General features: G+C 34.6%; 1 protein-coding gene across 4 annotated transcripts in view; it reads left to right on the top strand.

Moving 5' to 3' along the window:
• LOC120541981 (pro-neuregulin-2, membrane-bound isoform-like) overlaps nucleotides 1–23,119 on the top strand; it is a 664,098-nt gene that overhangs the window by 520,563 nt on the left and 120,416 nt on the right. For 3 of the 4 annotated variants that reach the window (XM_039774029.1, XM_039774030.1, XM_039774032.1), the window contains exon 4: nucleotides 20,087–20,227. The exons of the other annotated variant lie outside the window; for it this stretch is intronic. In XM_039774029.1, the coding sequence (XP_039629963.1) occupies nucleotides 20,087–20,227 (141 nt within the window). The remainder of the gene's footprint in view (nucleotides 1–20,086; nucleotides 20,228–23,119) is intronic. 4 annotated transcript variants of the gene reach the window in all.

Raw genomic sequence — 23,119 nt, 5'->3', positions numbered from 1 at the left:
TATAGGGCTCACTTGGTTGTAGTATGTACTGTATCTTTGCTGATGTATTGGAAGGGCAGTAGGCAGGGGTACCAGCAGCAGTGCAACTTTTTCTGTGGTTTTTGGATCTTGCAGTGATTTTCTCTTCCATTAGCTCTGATCTCAATAATAAACAAGCTAACCAGCATCATTGGATTATATATTATTAACTGGGCTTGTATGTGTTCTGAGTATTAGATATGAGCCATGATGAATTGATTATTTTTGTATTTTTATTTTGTAGTTTTAAGCCATTCTTTGTTATTGTTGTTATTTTTGTATTGATCTATTCTTACCATTTTCAGCTTTGTTTTGTGGCTATTGTTTGTGGCATTGTTTCTCATACCCCACTATTCCTTTACAGCATAGTTACTTGAGACAGCACTTCACAAACACAACTTAAAATGGTGCTGTGGTGTCACATGGAATTCATTTCTTTACTTGTCTTTTGATTGAACATAGTTAACAAGAACTACAAAATATTTTGTGTCTTAGCATCTCACAATGTGGTTTTCTCAAAGGGAACACCTTCTGGCTGAATTTTTTTGATTACCATTGCCACCATGTGACAACAGGGGTCACTATGTTGTGACATGTTTTTAATTGTGGTTTCGATTCTGTAGCAGTCTTTTTTTTTATCAGGATTATGTTTTTGAAGGGTAATTTTAGTTTGTTTTTTTTTCTGACTTGTTTTTTTATTTTTACATAACACCATATGGATCCATGACATAATTGCACTCATTGCATTTCTGATGTAAAGCATGCAACAATGTAAATATGCTGTGACAGTGCCATCAGAATGCACTATATTTTGAAGAATAAATATTCGTTTGTAAAGAACTTTAGTGTAGTTAGATTGAAATAAAAATGGCTCTACGGCTGGATATGGTTTTGACCTTCTCTTCTTGGCTTACCCTTGTGCTCTATGTTGCCAGTTTCACTCAATGCCCTGGTTCTGACCTTTTGCCTGTCCTGACTTCGCTATAACTCTTACATCTCTCAGTTTCTTTGATTGTTAACAATAATTCTTGGCACACCTTGCCTTAAAAGGAATGTAATGTCACAACAGTAAAAAGATTAGCATCACATACAGTACTTCCCAGTTTACTGAAATTGTGGATATAAGCATAGGACTGTTGTAGTGCTAGGATCTTTGGGTTAAAAAATGGACTTGGGCTTTTGATTTAGTCGTGGACTACTAGTTACTTTCTGTCTCTTGTCTTTGAACAGCCCTCATTTTGTCTTTTGATTGTTGTGTTTCCCATCTCCTGGTCCATTTCTAATGCTACTTGGCCTTTCATTTTTATCATTAAGAACAAACTTGTGTTCACGCTAGCTATTTAGAGATTGGATATTAGATAGCCAGGACTTTACTTTGACTGTCTGCCTTTATATTTGCCTTTCTGTTTTGAACTTGATGATCAGTTTTTCTTTGATTGTCTGGTTTTGAGTATACAGCTTGCTCTTAATTATTCTTCTGGTTTACCCTTTGGGTTTATCCCTTCATTTCTTAGACCATTTCCTTTGTTTTAACTGTTTTTGGACAAGCATTTTATCACCGTTGCACAAAACAATATACTGTATGGATAATAATGGCACACCAATAAACCTCCAAAACACAATGATGTCAAAATATTACAAAAAGTAAGATTTATTGTACATAAAAATGTGAAGGAAGGATGAACAAAAAGGTAATAAAACAAATTGTTCTGCTACTCTGGGCTTTCCTGTATAGGCAAAGGCCCTCTCTGTCAGCTAGGGTTGCTTATTCCTAGCTTGCCCACCATAAAGAACCAGAAGAATGCATTCTCTTTCAACATCCTCCTCCTGACTCACCGTGTCTCTCAACACCATGACCCCTCTTCTTCCTGCCAACTTTTCCAGTCATGAAAACTATAAAACTCAAATGAATTTTCCCTGTGGGATAGTACAGCTCATTCTAGATAGGCATGAAACTCTTAAACACATTAAAATGAATTCAAGTATAATCCAAATCAGGACATGTATTCATAATTCCTCTTAATCTTCAAGATAGTAAATAAAGTCTTGGTGGTCAGTGGTGTTAAATGCTACCTTAGTATTTAATTGAAAACAAACAAATCATTGCCTGGAATCAGACAACAGAAACATGCCACATCATGTGCAGCATTAATTAGTACCATCTCCTGTCTGTATCCTGGATAGAAGCCAGGTTTTTCCATAAACATTGCTAGCAATAATATAAATAATAATTTAAATTGAACTGATGTGAATAATTTTACCACAACCCATGTGAAACACTAGTATCACACAAATGGACCTCATTTAACTAATTATTTGGACTTTAAAGGCAATTCATTGTACTAGTTCCTATTTTATGTTTGTCATTGTAAAGACAATTAAAATGCATTCAAACAGGTATTTCCTGCATTAATTTTATTAATTTTTAATTAAATTTAAGCTTATTTTTACTTTGATATTTTAGGGTTTTGGTTGATGAATTGCAAAAAGTGTGAGTAAATATAATTTGATTTCATACTATTGTACAATAAAATGTGAAAATGTTTAAGCAACCAACAAGACTGATGTATCCTGGTTTGTTATCTTGTATAGGAACTTAGGAACAACGACCACATAAAAAGCCAGGAACAGTGGCAAATTAATGGGAAATGTATGCAGTGCTATATGTAATACTGAAGCACTTTAATAGGACCTTTAAATTGTTAAATTGTCGAGTGCTTGCTTTTAAATGTGGCAGTTAATATAAAGTGTTTGTTAAGTATTAAACAAGTATTACCTTGATGTGGGAGATCACATGGCTCTGAATGGAGCATGGATGCCAGGTAGTTCAGCTCTTCTGGGATGTCTGCTTTTATCCTTAAGCATTACCTGCATTTTCTTTACAGAAATACTATGTTGCACATCGCTCACCTCTCTCTTGTGTATTCAGTGCTGTTGGAAGCCTGCCAAAAAAGAAGCCAGTTCGAGTTGCAGCTTGAGTTAGTGTGAGCTGAACCTGGGCCAGTGAGGACAGAAACAAATGGCAACACAAAAAAAATTGATGAGCATAGATAGAGATATCTGGGCCTTCCTCAGACCAAGCAAAAGACTCTGGTCCTGCTAGAGGGACTACATCTTTTGATTTGCCTGGAAACACCTGAAAACTTACCAGGAGAATATTAAGACTGTTGCAGGGGACAAGGTAGCCTGCCCTGTCTAGCTTTGAGTGTTGCTAATACTATTCCTCTCGCCAAGACAAAATGGAAAATGAATAGACTGTGATAATGATGTCAGCTATAATTAGTCTGAATATATTGTTTTGAAAATTCAAGACACAGCCCTGAAATGAAAATGCATTGATTTAAGGTGCAATTACACTAAACATCCTCATACTGTATATTTATCTTGTAAAATAAGCACAATGGCAATGTCAAATGTTTGGGGGGATCCCCCTTATACTGCCGTAAAGAAAGCAAAGGAAATTACATCTTTACAGACTGAGGTCAAAATGGAACTGATACAACAGAAAATGAGTGTGGTGTGTGTATATATAGGCAGATTTGCAGGAAGTGATGCTATGAAGAGGCGGGATCTTGAGGGTTGAAACTGGAAGTGGCGTCATGAAGAGGTGGGTCTTGAGGATGGGAACCAGAAGTGATGTTTTTGGTTGGATTCTTCAGTTGTTTTGCCGGGAGAGAGCGAAGAAGAGTTAGAGGGTTCTGCGGGTAACTGCATCTATTTGAGCCTGTAAACTGTCTCCCAAACGCATGTGTGTGACAACCTATATTTGCAAAGAAAGAGAATACTTAAGGCTAATGACAGCTATGATGTACTTAATTGCAGTGGCCAATATTTTGTACTAAAGGCTTGGGGATTCAGAAGGTCAGTTGATAAAAAGGGAAATTACATTTCTATTATTGTGTCCTTAAAACATCTTCTAAAACCTTTTTCCAAATTATAATTATAGGAAACATAAGACATGTTAGTTCATGTATTTATTTCAAGTAGAATAGATGTATGCAATCCATAGTTAAGCAGCTGTTCAAGTCATTCTATTTGTAGTCTTTGGTTATTTAAAAATTCTGCCACTGAAATCATTAATAGAACTAGGAAGTATGGACATATAGTCCCGTAGCAAATTTAAAAATCCTTATTTTTACATATAATTCTTTAAATAGCCTAGGCCATATTTATTTATCTGAACTTATCAACAAGTAAATACTAGAATGTACAATACAAACTCAGTATGCTGGTTAAGTAAAAGGTCCAAGAACTGATAAAACAACAGTAGGAGGTGACGCAGAAACAGTGGGAACCTTGAAGTCCAAGGATGCAAGATTTAATCTTTACTTTAGATTGACTTGACCATGTACTTACTCTGTATATTTGTGTTTGAATTTTATTTCTCCCTCATTCACTGATGAAGAATTCTGCCTTCAATTCAAATGCACACAGTCATGGCAATGCATCTTTCTTGTTTATCTTGTATGCTGCTTTTTCTGGAAGTAAGCATTGATAATAATTTAGAAAGAAAATTTGTGATTGTATGTTTTTTATTATGTAAAATCTGGGGAATAGGATTTGTTGCATTACTTTATACAATAAACTGTGTAAAGAATGCATAGAAAGAGTTTAATATTTATGGTGGCACACACTCAAAAACAGGGATGGACTGGGATAAAAAATTAGCACTGAACGTTTGTCCAGACTGACCTACCCCAATAAGCCACCCACATTCTTACTCTGCCTCACCATTCATGTACATTCACTGCTGATTTGTAAGTTAAGTAGTATAATGCAACAGTTCAGTCATGAGGGCACACTGTAGCTTCAGGGTTTGTCCCAACCAATGTTTTCATTTAATTTGAATAAATGAATAGTAATTGATTCATTTTGGTTCCTTCTAATGTTCTGATTATATAAACCATTATTTACTAATAAGCATAAAAATGGATATAACAGCCTTCAGTGTAATTTGTCCCAGTGTCTGCTCTGTGATGTATTTCTTTTTTTCCTTTTTTTCAGCTGTCTTTCCAGTTTCACAGAGACATTTTCTCAGTCTCTTCTCTCATCTGTGTGTCACGTTTCCCTGTTGTTTACCTCACTGCTTAGACAGTTATGTTTGGGTGGTGTGAGACAGCCTGGGTGTTAGTAAAATCATGTGATAGAAAATATGTATTTAGCATGCGTCATGGGCCACTCATGAGGTATTATGTCTCTCTTGCACACTTGCTCTGGCACAGCTTATGACCCAACATCTTGTCCACCAGGAATTAATCTCACAATCCTAAAGGCCAGTCCATCTCTGGTTGCCAGAGCCTGGCTGAATTAGACTCTTCAATTATGTAAGATGTATTTCTTTGGAATGTAGGAAGTACCAGAGAAAATTATTTAAAACACATCTACACAAACTAACTGCATGAGTGAATACAATCTTTTTTCTTTAGCACTAAACCACTGTACAATATGAAAAAGCTATGTAAAAACATTTCAGAGATCTGTAAAATGAACAATATTATATAAAATTCTAATTTAAGTGAATTTAAATATATGGGATGGCCTGAGCACATTTGTATATGATACTAGCTCATAGATTCAACATCCTGGGTTTGAATCCCATTGTCACCTGCTGTCCATGTTGCATTTGCACTTTCTCCCAGTTTTCATCCTACGCACTGTGGATGATAGATTGTGTGCTCTGGAGCTGTCTCCAAACTCAAAATAATGCCAGAAACCTCCAAATAGAGGTTTGTATAAACAAATAACAAAAAATACAAAGAGGGTATATATTCAAAGGAGTAACACAATGTATAAAACAAAGAGAGATAAACACGTTGTATAAACTTCTGGGTCAAATTAAATAGGATGTTCTTTTTTGCATCTTTTAGAGACACCACTCTTTACTGTACAAAACCAAGCACACTCCTTCTGAGTGTATTCTACAACTTTCTGCAAAAGTTGCAGCCTTTTTTTTTTTCTCCTTCCATCTTTGTCCAACTCTGCCTACAACTTTGATTTCAATAAGCTGAAAGAAATTTGTTTTAAGCCCCAGCTAGAAACTAATCCTAGGGACACCTTGGAGACTAGATTAACTAGGACTGTCCTTCTTTCACTCCCACGCCTCCAATGCTGTTGGGACACACTCTGAATCAGTTGAGTTGCAAGAATATATGCCAGGCTGTTTGCACAAATAAATGTTGTCCTTTGAACATATAATTAGGTCTTCTGTAATAAAATTTGTTTATGCATGTTTCCCCAAACCAAATATTCCTCATCAAACTTACATAACTATCTAGTAAGGATTTGCAATTGATTGTCTCCTTAAGCACTATACCTTAAATATGAGAAATGTTTAAAAATAAAATTGTAATAGATTTAATTAATTTGAAATAAAAATTGCTAGCTACTATTTAAACATTGTTTAAATTGTTTTCTCTAAGCTTACTTGAATGTTTCATTACTTGCTTCACTTTTATGAAGTTCGTAGCATATGAAGCCATGGTGGCTTCTTAATGGGTTGTTCTAGCAGTGTGTGGTCTGTGAAGCACAGATTTTCCAGCATCTATTCAGTCTTTATAGCTCTAGTGTTAGAATGAATCTTGTGATGAGAAGAAGACTGGAAGTGATGCGTCAGTGATCTCTTATGTGCCATTCCTGCCTGCTGCAAGAGGACTGAGAGAGAGAAACAAATTCTCTTTTTGTAAAATACAGAGCGAAGAGAAACATTATTTTGATTACACAAGAAATCTTCTTTGACAGCAAGCGCCATCAAGCCAGGTTGTAAAACCACAAAAATCAATTCTATTGATTTTGGGCGTTTGTATTGCAGGAACATTTACTTTTTGATGGGCTGATTTAATGGCTTCTGGATAGTTTTTCTATCCTGTCATGCTGAATAAATGAATAGTCTGCTACTGTTGATAACCAGAATTATGTTTGCAAGTGAAGAATGTATTTGTGTGTGTTTGTAAGAATACTGTACTGGAGATTCGATAAAATGTGTTCAGAACAAAGTTATAGCAGCTTGTGTGAAACACACACCTGTAAATTTTGCAAATATAAATAACAACAACAAGAACATCTGATGAGGAAGATAAAGTTAAATGGTTACATAAATCAGTCCATGACTAATTTGCACATAAACTAGAATACTGCCCATGTAACAAAAAAAGACATCAAATTTGTGACTAATGCAATATCAAAATATCTCAGTCAAAGATTAATATTATATGTAAAAGACCAGGGGATAAATGCACATATTTAGGTGGAAAAATATTTTTAAGGATGGGACAACTGAGAGGTGATGTAGCTACTTTCAGTTAATATCATACACAAATTATTTGTTTATTTGTTATTAGCAGAAATTGGCTATACAGTATACCTTACTTATACTGTAGCTATTCCATACATATACAATACAGCTAATATACAAAGAATATGTTATAATACATTGAGTATTAATGAAAAAAGAAATATAAATGTCAATAATGTTCTCTTCTGCTGACTCCATCCTCTATGCTGCACATCATCTAAGATTGTAATTCTTTTACTCCTGAGACCTCTTGCCATACATCTTTACAATGATGCCTCTCGTTTTTAGACCTCTTTGCTAGTTTGGTCTGACAGTGCTGTCCATTTTTTATTATTGTTTATTTAAAGAACAAAACATATTAACTAAAAAAAAAAAAGCAAAGCCATCAAATAATATCTTCTGAAAACAATCCATGAAACTGCACCCAAACCCCATTCGACTCTGAGAACTGATTGACAAGATCTAAACTTATTCTTCTTGTAAAACAAAACACCAAATAAAATGAAAAGGTTCAGGGCATAGCTGGTGTGATTACTTTATAATTATATTAATAAATTCTTACCAAATTCTGAAATATTTACAAATTGATCCTCTTAAACAGAATTTCTTTTTTCTAATTTAAAGCAGTACAGAATTCCTCTTTCCCACTTAGTTAAAAAAATAATTAGAATTCGTCCAGTTGAACATAATCTTTGTGTAAATAGTACTGTATTGCATGGGATATCCCAACACACAATATCATCCCGACTGGTATTATTCCAAATACTGCTCTTAAAAGGGGTGATGTTAAAAGTAAGGCTATTCAAGTGATATGCAAAAACATTTTCAAAAAATGGTTTAAGTGCAGAATTCTCCCAAAATATGTGATCTAGAGATGCAGGTGCACAATGACATTAAGCTTGTGCTAGGTATATTTTAGAGGATGTTTGACATACATGTAAACAGTGAACATTTTTTTTTTGTTGAATTATGGCATGCATGCCACGTTTTGAACTAGAATGTATTTTGTAAATGACTAAATTCCATTCCTTTTCTGAAATTTTCATTGCAACACCTTTTCTATCATTCCATGAGGTCATCAAACCATAAATTCGTTGAAATTTGTTGGTATACTCTGAAAAAACAATCTGCATTTTTATGCAGACATTCCAGTATAGGTATAGATAAGGAAATGTTGGGTAGTTTTTTTTATTGACAAAATGTCTAATTTCTATAGAGAAAAAAATGTGTTGCTGCAAGACTAGATTTGAAGCATACAGTACTAATTTAAAGGACTCAAAAACATTGTCAATATATTTTAATGTCATGGTATCTAGTGACTATAGGGTAGGGAATGATGAAATAAGTAATTGTCATGTGCTGCTTTAAAATGTGTCTTACATTAGTTATGCATCTTTAATAAATGTTGAACCACAGGATTGCTAGTAATCTGAAATTAATTAGTGTTGACCAGAATCCAGCATAGCACACACAGAGAGGATTTTAAACATCTTTTCCATGACTGACCAAGCAGGGTGTTCGGCTACAAAAGAACAGTCATTACAAATGTGTAGGAAAGTATTGGAGATGGAAGAGACAAATCATACTCAAAAAATATAAAGTTAAAATCAAGAAAACAACTGAACAATCATCAAAGTCTACATACTAATCCAAAGTCAAAGTCTTTTAAATCCATGTAGACATCACACCCTAAATACTTACAAATACAGATTCTCTCAGTTAATATTTTGAAGAATACACCATCCAGGACAAAGTTTTCAGCACAAAGTTGACTTTGATATTGTCACAAAGATTACATCACAACAATGTGACTCCTGGGGCACAACCCCTAATGACAAAAGCCACAAAACATAGATTGCACAAAAAACTCAAAATGTCATCATAGCAAATTCAAAAACAAAAAATAAAAGAAAATAAAGTAATATAACTTAACTAATAACAGAATAGTGAATGACAACAAAAGAGTAACTAAATTGCCATGTTTCAAAACCTTTCTAAAAAGTAATAAGCATAAAAGAAAAATTTCTTCAGGTAAGAAAAAAGAAACAAACTATTGCTGCAAATATAAATTCATGATACAGGTATGGTTTCGGGGACACTGATTGAGTGCACATATACAGTATTTGCAGCCCACTAACAACTCATGTTATTGATTTTCATGTCCAAGAGAATTCACTAAAACAAGCACACTCTTATTCTAATTCATTTTGAAACCAGAGACGTTTTGAAATACTTCTAAAAATATTATATTAATAGCAAAGTTCAGTATTGGTCTGAGATGTACAGCCCCATATTATCAGCATTAATGATGATTCATGTACCATTGTCCAGTTCCATGTTCTGCTTTGGGATAATCTAAATTTATATTATGTACCCCTGCAACCTTGCTCAGGATTAAGTGGGCTTAAAAATGGTATGGTTTGGTATATTATTTAAAATAGATATCCGAATTCAGTATGCTCTGTGAAAGGCTTTTTCTGCATCCAAAGACATTAATATTACAAAATAGAATCCTAGACAGTGTGTCTAGGATTATTGTGAGCAAGGAAAGACCAGTAGCCAAAAAGAAGCAAGAGTCAAAGGGTCACAAAAGTAGAAGGCAAAATTAAATCAGACTTCTAGAAACCAGAGAACAATACAGTTATAGTCAAAATAGAAGAGATCAAAACCAAAACGCCAGACATAACACTAGAGCCTACTTAGCCTTCTTTATGTGATAGACTCAATTGTACCATGATTATGAAGCTCAATATACACTATTACGAAAAAGAGAGCTTTGTATTTATCCAGCGATAACTTGATAGTACAAATGCATCAGTATTTATATGCAATTCATGATTTCACAATCACAACATTTTCCTGTACAGTGTCTCATTTGGCAATCTGTCATATTCCTGGTCAGCTATAGAGAATGCAGTAATAAGCTTAGATGTCCTTCTAATCTGCACTTTATTATTAAATATAACATAGTTTAATTTTTCCTTTCAGAAATGTATTTTCTAGAGCTGGTCCCACAGTTAGCTTTTATTGTTACTGGTACATCCAGGCAGCTCTGAGGTGTAAACTTACAATATGCATATATTATTATTGGTTTCATAGTATTATGGGTTTTGCATAGGGCAGAAGAAAAAATCACAATTGTACTGAAAGTCAAATTTCCTCATATAGTACCTTGTGCACTTCTTCAATAGGACAGGCTATGGCTCCTTGTAAATATGCACATTTAAACAATTCAAAGTTCCACGCTAAGCAATAGGGATAAATCAACATTAATGGGGGCAAACATAGGCCTAGACAGAAATCCTTCAGTATTACAAGGCATAATTACTGTTGCAATAATAGCTTGCAGAAGTATTTTAGCTATATCAGGCTCTTGATAACTTTGTGCAGGACTGCATCATTTGATACAAGCAATAGCAGAACATAACTATTGATGAACAGCTAGTGCCCTTTCGCTCAGAACATATCAAGCAACACATCGAGTTATCAAATTTTGGGCAGCTGTTGATGCAAATAGCAAATATATTAAATACCATTCTTTATTTAGATAGATAGATAGATAGATAGATAGATAGATAGATAGATAGATAGATAGATAGATACTTTATTAATCCCAAGGGAAATTCACATAATCCAGCAGCAGTATACTGATACAAAAAACAATATTAAATTAAATAGTAATAAAAATGCATTTAAAAGCAGACAATAACTTTGAGTAATGTTAGCATTTACTCCCCCGGATGGAATTGAAGAGTCGCATAGTGTGGGGGAGGAACGATCTCCTCAGTCTGTCAGTGGAGCAGGGCAGTGACAAAAGTCTGTCACTGAAGCTACTCCTCTGCCTGGAGATGACACTGTTCAGTGGATGCAGTGGATTCTTCATGATTGACAGGAGTTTGCTTAATGCCCGTCGCTCTGCCACAGATGGTAAACTGTCCAGTTTTATTCCTACAATAGAGCCTGCCTTCTTAACAAGTTTGTCCAGGCGTGAGGCGTCTTTCATCTTTATGCTGTCTCCCCAGCACACCACCGCGTAGAAAAGGGCATTTGCAACAACCGCCTGGTAGAACATCTGCAGCATCTTATTGCAGATGTTGAAGGACGCCAACCTTCTCAGAAAGTATAGTCTGCTCTGACCTTTCTTACATAGAGCATCAGTATTGGCAGTCCAGTCCAATTTGTCATCCAGCTGCACTCCCAGATATTTATAGGTCTAATACCTAAATTAAAGAAAGATTCTAGTTAAACTTGGAAGAGAGACTGTCTGAAATGGTAGTGATGTGACTTGTTAACCATTCCACAGGCAAAGATAGAAACTGCACCACTGACAAATATTCACACCACTTTTAATGGTAAATAAGTACTTTTCAATCTGCCACCCAATTGTGAAAGCTGCTGATACATGTGCTAAGCTGTTCATAAACAATTACAAAATTCTGTACTTACTGCTGATGTTTACTGCTTTATGACTGGCTAACTTTTCCACTTATTATTTAATTATACAATGAACTATGTGTGTATGACTGTAAATTGTAAACTATTTTCATAGAAAAATATTAATTTCTACTTCTTGTGTTATAGTATGTAAATAGCAAAAGGAAAAGTGTTGTTTTGCATTTCTCAATCAAATGCTGAATTTGCTTTAAACTGAGCAGCAGTACAACTATGGAAATGTGTTTATTCTTTGTAAAATATGTGGTTACTTCTGAATTTAAAAATATGTGCAAGCAAGATTCTATGCACTAAGACAATGGTCTTCAACACTGCTAAAAATTTGGGGCACTGGGTTCCCTAGATGGGCCTTAGACTCAGCCATTGTTTTAATGTTTTAGGGGGCTAATAATTGTAGATTTCATGTCTGAATTTAGTCAAAGGGACATGGTGCTCCTACATACTATGGAAATTAAATGACTGATTTAAATCTAGTTACAAGAAGATAACAAACTGCTATACACAACACAGCTTATTATGAAAGCCAAGAATCATGGACAAGTTCCTGAAATGCTCCATAACATTACTCTTCCAATTCGGTATCAACCTCACATGAATAATCCCAAAAAACCTGAACTAAACAATAATGTTAAAAGAAAAAAACAACCCAGATTTTCTGAGATACAGATCTACTTTTTCCATGAAGTGTGGCCAGCAATGGCTGTTTTGCATTATCTGCTGTGTGATACTAGCAAATGAAAACATAGAACCATCAGCAGTAAAGACAATTTGAAACAATCCTTGCTGCTTATATAAGTAAAATATGTTTTTAAATGACAAAATTAAATTAATTAGTCTTCACAAAAATGTTCTGGCATGTTTGTAGAACAAGCCATTAGACCTTCTAGGCATTGTCTCTTTGCATATCAAAATGCTATATATAAGAAAACTCACACTATTCCAGAACAGCTGATCTTGCTTTGTGCAAGTCCACCAAAATTCTAGACGAGTCAGCCACCAGCAACCTAAGACATATTCCACTCTGCACTCTTTTCACTTACCCCTGATTTCGACAAACTTAGGAAAATCAGACATGCCCAGTTTACCCATTAAAATGGAAACTAAATTTGATTCAATATTAAACACCCATGTGTTGAGTTATTTTTGGATGATTATGATGTGTTTTTTATCTGTTATGTACACTGTACTTAAATGCTGAATATGTATTTACTGTTATTTCTTAATGTATGCTGTTCATGTAAAAATGTTGGCTAATTTACATTTATATTACTACTAATGAAAGGTCATCACTGAAGAAAAATAGATAAAACTGGGTACCAAGACCAAAAAGGTTGAGAACCACTGTGCTAAGAGATTATTTATTTTTTATGAATACCTAAATTGTTTTAGGCTATGTGTGTTTTTTGGGGAGCATAAAAGTAGCATTATGAGCCATTAGTGAGAACAAAAAGATACAGACGCTGCTTGGCATAACATCAGTAGTTATAGCACCTAAAAAATGTAATAGTAATAGTGTTAATGAGATTCCCCTGAACTTTTTTATTTCTTGTCTGCCAGTCCTCTTTTGCATTTGCTCATTTCCTTTTTTATAGTAGTTATTGGCTATTTCTGGGGATCCCTAGAAAACCCAAGTACTGTAAAAGCATATAATTAAACCAATTATGTAATAACAATTACCATAAGCCATATTTCAAGAATTTAAAGGCAATTATATTTAATTTATAAATTAATGTGTTGCTTCAGTAAACATGCAATATATTACCAGATAGAATATTTGGAATTTAAGTTACAAAACTTGAAATAAATTAAAGTTGATTTTTTGTACTTTATTAAAAAACAGAAAGGGTAAGCAATCAAGTAAAAGACATCAAGGCAAAAAAAGAAGTCATTGCCTCAAAGGATAATTTTAGTACAGTAGAGGAACACATCATTAAATATTTGGCAGACATGAAAAAAAGATTTACACACCTAGATAAGACCACCTGCTTTTTAAAATTTTAAATATAAATAATTTTTTAAAGTACTACCTACTCTATTTTGACATTTTCGCAGTCTATTACAGAAACCCATCCCACGGAGGTCTGTGGTTTATACAAGTCAAGATTTTGCCCTTACCTTAGGGCACTGATATAATTTTAACTGAAATATTGTTAAATTGTGGAACTTATGTAGTGTATCAGGTAATACCTGTTAATGCAATGCTTCCTGGTAAATGACATTTTTAGTTTGAATAGGGAAACATATTCTTACCTGCATGTGCCCACCTTCAAGCATGCCAAATAAAGCTTTTTGTCAGAGAAGTAAAGACCTTTTATTCCCAAAGTTACAATATCAAAGTTAATATACACATGATGCTATAATTTTATTCATTCATGTCCAAAAAATGTAAAAAGATGTAGTACATTTCGATAACTTTGGGGTTTCATTATAGCAGTGAAAGTCTGAGTCATTTAACAGTATGGTGTATAAGTGATTGTCTCTTCACGACTCCACTCAACCAATCTTGAGCTGATGCTGCCCTTCCCAACAGCATTTATTTAGTGTACGTCTTCTGTGTGCTGAATAATTTAAACTTAAATATACAAAATGCCATTTGTATTTAAGATTTTTTTTTTTAAAAAAACATAATCTGTTAAGGGCGGCACGGTGGCGCAGTGGTAGCGCTGCTGCCTCGCAGTTAGGAGACCCGGGTTCGCTTCCCGGGTGCTCCCTGCGTGGAGTTTGCATGTTCTCCCCGTGTCTGCGTGGGTTTCCTCCCACAATCCAAAGACATGCAGGTTAGGTGGATTGGCGATTCTAAATTGGCCCTAGTGTGTGTTTGTGTGTGTCCTGTGGTGGGTTGGCACCCTGCCCAGGATTGGTTTGTGCCCTGTGTTGGCTGGGATTGGCTCCAGCAGACCCCCGTGACCCTGTGTTCGGATTCAGCAGGTTAGAAAATGGATGGATGGATAATCTGTTAATCAAGTTCTTTGCCTTTTCTTGGCACTGGGCAAAACTGAATTTGTTGTGGCCAATTTATTTCAAAAGGGTGCACTTAAATTTTGATGCTATATTACAAATATTCCCAATAATCTGTTCTGTCCTCTAAAGTGAACTGTTCCAACAAAAATTATTTTAATCTATACTAATAAAAGGCAAAGCCCTCACTCACTCACTCACTCACTCACTCACTCAATCACTCACTGACTCATCACTAATTCTCCAACTTCCCGTGTGGGTGGAAGGCTGAAATTTGGCAGGTTCATTCCTTACAGCTTCCTTACAAAAGTTGGGCAGGTTTTATATCGAAATTCTACGCGTAATGGTCATAACTGGAAGCAGTTTTTCTCCATTTACTGTAATGGAGATGAGCTTGAACGCCGTGGGGGCGGAGTTTCGTGTGACATCATCACGCCTCCCACGTAATCACGCAGTACGTAGAAAATCAGGAAGACCTCCAAAAAGCGCTGAAGAAAACATGCATTATATAATTGAGAAGGCAGCGAAACAATAAGAAGCAAGCGAGTGACATATACAACTATATTGATGAGTTCTGCTACTTCGGAAACAAAGCACGATGTAAACCTACACTTTAAATTAAGTTCATAGACAAGCTGCCGCTGGCGTTTGTAATTTAGTGCCTGCCCATATAAGGCCGTCCGTCAGCGGCAATCCAATAGCAAACTCCCACTAAATATTCACGGGTGAAGGACTGTGCTTATGGAGAGGAAGATGAGATGGTCATGGTGGTGTTTGACACAAACTCAGCGAAACTGCGAGAGAAAGTTTTAAGTGCCAGGACTAAGGTAACATTAAATACAGCCATGGACATAGCACGAGATGGCACCAGCACAACTGGGGAACTTCGATGCATGTACACCGAGCTCTCACGTGAACTGACGCAGTGCACAGATAAAAGGCAACAGTTCCAAACAGCGCTGAACAAAAACCGAATTACACAATTGAAAAGGCAGCAAAAAATATGAAGCGTCTGATACATACAAGCATATTCATAAATGCTGCTACTGTGGAAACAAAGCACACGGTGGAAAAAGTCAATGTCCCGCTAAAGGAAGACAGTGTAAAAAAAACCCGTGCATGCAGTGTGTCAGGTCTCAGATAAAGAAGAAGACGAGCTGTTTATTGATGCAGTAAGAAACGAATCGATGAATGAAACCTGTCATCTTTACAACGATTGACAAACACGGAATGTAACTTGAACACAACACATCCTACAAATACAAACCTGATTGAAAGAAATAATGATAATCAAATCCTTGATGACAGCAACACTCAGTAACACTCACAAAACAAATACTGTATATTGACAGTCATGTTACGTTATTTTTAAAATGTTCCCTTTTCTTTTTCATAACTTCTACTTCTCCACTGCGATACGCGGGTATATATTTAAATGTATATATATACCCCGATCTACAGTACATACTCTCGCATGGACAAGCCACATGCTGTGGCGCAATTGCAGAGTCTTCGCCTCTAATGCCGACATTTGAGGTTCGATTCGAGAGGGATGTACTGAGTATGTACGCGCGCTACCCGATTCATTTTACCTTCGCATCTCCTTGGTTTGGGACGTATGAAAAAATATTCGGTTAACACAGAATCATGTTACGTTATTTTTAAAATGTTTCCCTTTATTAGCACAAGCACAGCTGAGAAGCTTCGATGCATGTCCTCCATAACGCGTTAAAAAAATAACGCATTTAATCACACTTTCAATTCCAAGCAAATGGGAACTTTTGTCAATGCATGATTTCCTGGTACATCCATTACACTGATGCACACATCACAGCTACAAAAATGTTAGAGTCGGAATAAAGCGCGTTCTCACAACTGATCATTTCGACTTCCGAGCGAAGCCTTGATAAAAGTATGGTTTTGTGCACACTGAAAAGCAAGCAAAATTAGATGCATTACAGAAAGCAGACTTTGTGGCTCTTACTGGGGATCATTGGACTTCCGTGACCGTTAGTAATTCTAATTACATCTAATTACAAAATGTTCAATGATCACACTGTTTTAGCCTAATGTACAAAATAATTTTGGCTAAGGTTACTCAGAGTTTAAAGATTAAGTTGGTCAAATTACCTTTTATGTTTCTGACTTATTTTTTTAAGAAGAAAAACTGCACTTTATGTTGAAATTTTGGTTATTATTATTTAAAGACAATACTATTCTGAAAATGTACTTAAAGTACTTAAACTACCACTTTATTTTTAAGTCTGCCCAATTTTAACCAGGGATGATATTTTTGTTTCTGTTTTGAATTCAAATGCAGTTTAAAGGCTTTTTTTCAGAAATTAAAACAGCTTCAGTTTACAATATTCATGTACATGTCTATTATTTGATTCTGTCGCCCACTAAAACACTTTTAAATTAAAAAAAAACATTTGCGATTTGGGGCAAATTTACGTGTGCGATTACATACGATTAATCAAGATTAATTCTTACACAGCCTCTAATTAATTGGATTAATTTTTTTAATCGAGTCCCACCTAATATATATATATGTGGATATATATATGTAGATTTGTATATATATATATGTGTATATACAGTATATATGTAGATATGTATATGTGTATATACAGTATGTGTATAGATGTGTATATATATATATATTTATATATATATGTTTGTATATGTGTCTGTGTGTGTATATATATATATATATATATATATATATATATATATATATATATATATATATATGCAGCAACACTCATGACAATGACAAAACAATTACATTGTCAATCATGTTACAGTATTATTAAAATGTTTCCTTTTCTTTTTACTTCTCCGCTGCCAATCACAGGTATTTTGCTATATATATATATATATATATATATATATATATATATATATATATATATATATATATATATATATAAATATATACAGATATATATATATATATATATAAATAGATAGATATGACAACAACACTCAATATCAATGACAAAACAATTACATTAACAATCATCTTACGTTATTTTTAAAATGTTTGCTTTTCTTTTTCATAACTTCTTTAACATTACTTCTCCGCTGCGAAGCGCGGGTATTTTGCTAGTAAACAATAATAGAAAGGGATAAAGGGAGAATACAATGTTTCATATGTGCATAAATGAAAGCAAAATTATTTTTCCTTTCTAGGTCTGCCTGGTTAGGTAGTTTGTATACAAATCCACCTGAACAGATACTGTAATACCATACTTTCATTACCTCACTTTCTAAACTCAAGATATGACCGCAAGTTAAGTACTTTTCTCTCACTTGTACTGTCAATGAACCTTAGTGACTGGATCTGCTTTAAATCCATTCTCAGGGTTACATCCAACCAAACCCTAGAGTTGATTTTGTAGTCAGGAGTGACCCTGTAGGATCAACAGGGTGACCAGACAGGATTCTTTTCATTGGCTTCAAAGTGACAGGTCTACCAACATGTGCCTATTTTTTAGAGGTGCAACACAGTCCCTTGTATTACATTCAAGGACCCTGTGCCCTCTAGTTGCCAGAACATGTTACTACTTTTGGCATTACCCTAACAGCTCACACTCCTTCAAGTTACTACCCATGTCTGCTATCTTTCTGGACATTTACTGCCCAATGGCAATGCCTAGATTTGTGAGCTAATATCGGCATACACATTGTCATTGCCAGTGTATATTTTTCCTTACTGCTACTAGGGCCTTGTAACACTCTGCCCTTGTCCTAATAAGTTAAAACAGTCCAAACCATACTCATCATTACACACTGTTTTGTGTGATGAAGTTGAACAAAATGAAGAGTGTAATTTTAATATTACAGATTCAAAATAACTGATTGCATAGTCTGACTACTGTGCAAAACCTTTAAGAGATTAGATTAAATCTAAACACTATGAATTCCTTTCATTAAATAACTTGATAAAAAACAAATATTCTCATGGCTTGTAAATTTGTTTTATGACACTCAGCCTGTTGTAATACATTGTCTTTCAAACACACACGGCTGAAATAACTTTCTTTTCTGCCTTGATGTCTTTTTAAGGCTTGTTTTGACTCTTAAAGACCTTCATCAATTAAAGGTCTCCGATCATGTCTTTTCCCTTTTAATTTTTTTGCATGATACTGATTGTATGAGTAAGTTCAAGATGTTACTCAACCAAGCAAAAGAATGAAAGTTTTTCTTCCTAAATGACTGTAATCTGAGAAACCAGAGTATAAACTCTGCCTTCTGTTCCCTGTTGAGATAGAGCTAATGATTGCATTTCCCCAGAGTCTCATCTGTTGAAGTTATGGCAGTCAACCGCCAGCATTCTCATGTGAGTCTCTTTGGTACTGCTGTAATTGATTGTTCAGCCCATCATCTGCTGAAAAGCAGATTTTTGCTGCTTTAGCAATTCAGTTGAAAGGATCTTTCCTAAGGTATCTCTTCAATGAGTGTATAAACGTGTTTCACTAAGACTCTGTAAACCAGAAAATTTTCAGAAGACAGCAGCAACATTTGACAGATCTGTGTAAGTCTGTTGTTACAGTTACAGGCAAGATAGGGAAAAAGTATAATTTTACAGGAAAAAGGAAGCCTGACTTGGAGTTAATACGATACTGGTTGCTGCCTGCTTTATTTTCCTAAGCCACTTTTTCTTTTCTTACTACGGATGTGTCAGAGATCAGGGAACAAAGAAAAAATAGTTAAAAAGAACATACTTCATTGTATTTGAAATCCTTAATGACAAAATATCTCAAGCTGTGATATGAATGGAATAGTACATTCTTTCATGGTTATTCATTAAGACAATCCTTGATCAGATAGAAAGACATGCTTACAGTATATGTACTTTTGATGACGACATGGGAGTGACCGCACCAGTACAATGTCCTGGTATCTCTGTATCATCTAATTTTTCTTGCTCGCTGTCTCCAACACTATTGTACTCCAGAGTCCTGGACAAATCATTCACATTTTTCAATATATGTGAAATGACCACAAAAAAAGCTTCTTCGAAAATATGCTGCTCTTTTTGCCACACTGATGTGGAGGATTCACAAATACCAAAATGCATTATTGCTGGCCAAGTGTTTTTCATGCATTTTTTATTTTGTTGCCTTAGCTTAGTTGTCTTCTGTATTATTTTAACTTTGGTGTTAGTCCTTGGACCTTTGGGGAAAAATACCTCTGATCTGATGCATTTCATATGTGGAGAAGAGAACCTGACCAAAGGTTTTTCACAAACTAGTGCACCTCCTGAAAAACTTGATTACAGTTTATTGGATGTATTAACAAAAGGCAATGGGAGTGCTGCCACTTCAGAAATTTCACACTCTACTTCTATGCCTTCAACAGACACTTTGTATGACTCAACTACTACCATCTTGGATGACACTTCTAAGCAGTCTGTAGCTTCGCTTTCTTCTGTTACCCAGAATGCAACACAGCATACAGCTCAGGCAGAAGGCAGTTTGAAGCCATTAACAGAGAATGTCTGTAAGTATATAAAATTAATGCCATTATTGTTTATCTTGTTGCACAATTCTAAATTCCTTTTTTTAAAAACTGACAAACCAGACAAGACAAGGCATATCTACAGCAAATGCAGTAGGTTCACTATAACAAATGAGGACTAAATAGCTCAGGGAGAAAAATAAGTGGATATTGTAATGAAGTTCAGATAGGTTCCAATTACCTTCACATTAAACAAAATGTCTAGATGTTGAATACAAACAAAATGTAATAAGGTTAATAAATATAATTAATATTATGATCTGATTGAAAACTCTGTTACTAACCATTGATTATATTTGCCTCAATTGCCAGCATATAAAGGGTGAGTCAAAATTATGTTAACATTAATAGTACTGCTATGTATATACTTATATACAATTTTTGGGGGCAATTTATATGCCACATATGGTACATGTGTTGAATATGATGCCTAACAGGTTGAGACATTCCTGTAAATCATCTTGCACATATGAAGTATGTTTTGTGAATAAATTGTTTCCGCCATTCAAATGTTAACATACTTTTGACTCACCCTGTATTATCACACATTTTTCAGAGTCACAGCATGTCAGATGTTTTACTGTATAACTCAAATATTTAAAAGCTGAGACCTTGTAAACATTTCTCAGTAACACACCAGGCTGAGCTAATTTATTGACAGAAAAAATACTTTGTTTGAAACATCTTTATTTATGTATACATAAACAAGAACAGATTACTGAAATTCTCACTGCATGCAAAAGTTAAGATCTGTTGAGGGAGAAAGAGCTAGGCCAGGCACCTGAATAAACTGGTCTGTAAGGTCAGCTCTATTACAGTAGTGACCCTGAACTCACAGATGACAGTGGCAGAAAAGAATTGGCAGCACAATGTAAGACTGTCATGACTAATTCTGCTAGTGTTGAATTGTCCTGGAACACTTTTAGCCACCAGTTCATTTCACCGTGGTGTGCTAAAACATGCAACTGGTGTCCAATTTTAACTAATTCATTGATTTTGTCTATTATCATGATACTGTATATTACCTTCTCCTATCTAAACTCTTTTCTGTCTAGCTAATTAGAGCTGACACTTTGGCATTTATTATTATACCTTAAAAGTGCATTGGTAGATTGCATTAGTAGTTCTCAGTCATTATTCATTAGTGTGCTATGATTGAGCTGGAGAATGTAAATCTGTCTTTCTGTCTGTCTGTCTATCTATCTAACATATGTACTACAAGTAAATAAAAATATAATTGTAGGTATAAACAGAAAAGTACACTAAATTGGGAATGCCTTTAATAAAAATGATTTAAGAAAGAACTTGAGACAGGTTTTATAATTCATTAATTCACTTTTTCCAGATTCTCATCTGTTGAACCATATGGTATATTGCTTTTGAAAATATACTATTGATACGTCTAAGCAAAATTGATTTTTTGATCGTTGGTCCAAAATCAAAAATCACTCAAAAATGATAAACTTCAGCTTATTGCTTAAAGCATACTTGTCTTGGAACATTTAACTATGTCCTATAAAAACAATTACTTTCTTACTACAGAAATGTAAAATGGTAACTTCTGATTGGCAACAGTACTCCAATAACACAAATATATGCACTTTCACACTCAGCTACAAGGAAGGTTTAATCTTACTGTTGAAATGTTAGATGTAAAGATACTGTAGGCTTATTTTAGTTTTAATTAGAACAAATTAGTATTTTTAACTCTATGCAATTATGTTTAGCTTTTCATATTATGACTTCCTTAAAATCAACCTTTAGAACTAATATTTCAGCCAGAAAACTGGTGTTGTGTGGGTTATATTATATAATATTATTAACAAGTCGTTTATACAATACAATAGTGTTATCATAGTAATTCATTATTGTACATATAAAGTGCTATTATATGGGTGGGCTGGTGGTGGTGTTACATGGGACAACAGTAGTGCCACTTGCTGACACATTTTCCTTATGCTTCAATTTCCTCATACACTCCAAAGTTGAGTAACTGTGGACTGGTTCATCATGAGTGGCTGTGGATATGTGCACAATTGGTCTTCCAGGTTTGGTTACTAGCCTGCGTCCAATATTTCTTGGATAGACAGAGGTTGCCAGCAACCCTGAAACTGAGAATTGGTTTTGAAAATGGATGGAACTATTATAAGGAATTGAGTGTTTTTACCTATTTTCAAAATTCTGAACACTGGGCCAGAATCATTTACTTTTTCAATGCTACTGATCTTTTTGTGTGATCAGATACTGTAATTTTTTTACATTTCTCAAAAGGTATTTTTGCCACAATAAATATGAATGATGTACTGTATTTCCAATTTCGATCATGACTGCTGTATTTATGGCAAATAAAAGAATTGTGCATAAAAAGAAAAAAATCTAGCACTTTGTCTTTGTAGATGTGCATAGCTGCTCTAAAAATATATGGTTTCATCAGGTATTACATTTTCTAGCACTCCTCTTTGTTAATGTACTGAAGGTAAATCTTTGCATAAGTTCAATTAACTAAAGGTAATAATCTTTGCTACAATAATCACCACCACTAAACAATAAATACTTAGCTGAGGGCTTTCTCAAGGAACTTCTGGCAAAAGAAATGCTTGTCTTTCTAGCATAAACCCCTCAGGTCAGTTCACTTAGCCTATTTTTTACATAGACATATACAAAAACACTCTGTTTAAAGTAAAAACAAGACTTCAAAACAATCTGTCACGCAAAATAAAGTATTTCTTTAAATAAAATACAGTTTTTTACTCTAACATGATAGATGAATACAATAAAAATATCATTCAATAAAAGCATAATTCTGACTGACGTTTTCAGAGAGGTAATTATTTATATGAGGAAGGTGTGATTTTATCTGACAGACAGCATGAC

Source organism: Polypterus senegalus, chromosome 13 (assembly GCF_016835505.1).
Source record: "Polypterus senegalus isolate Bchr_013 chromosome 13, ASM1683550v1, whole genome shotgun sequence".
NCBI classification, from domain to species: Eukaryota; Metazoa; Chordata; class Cladistia; order Polypteriformes; family Polypteridae; genus Polypterus; species Polypterus senegalus.
The sequence above is the reverse complement of the archived record's forward strand: the minus strand, read 5'-3'. Positions and strand labels throughout refer to the sequence as shown.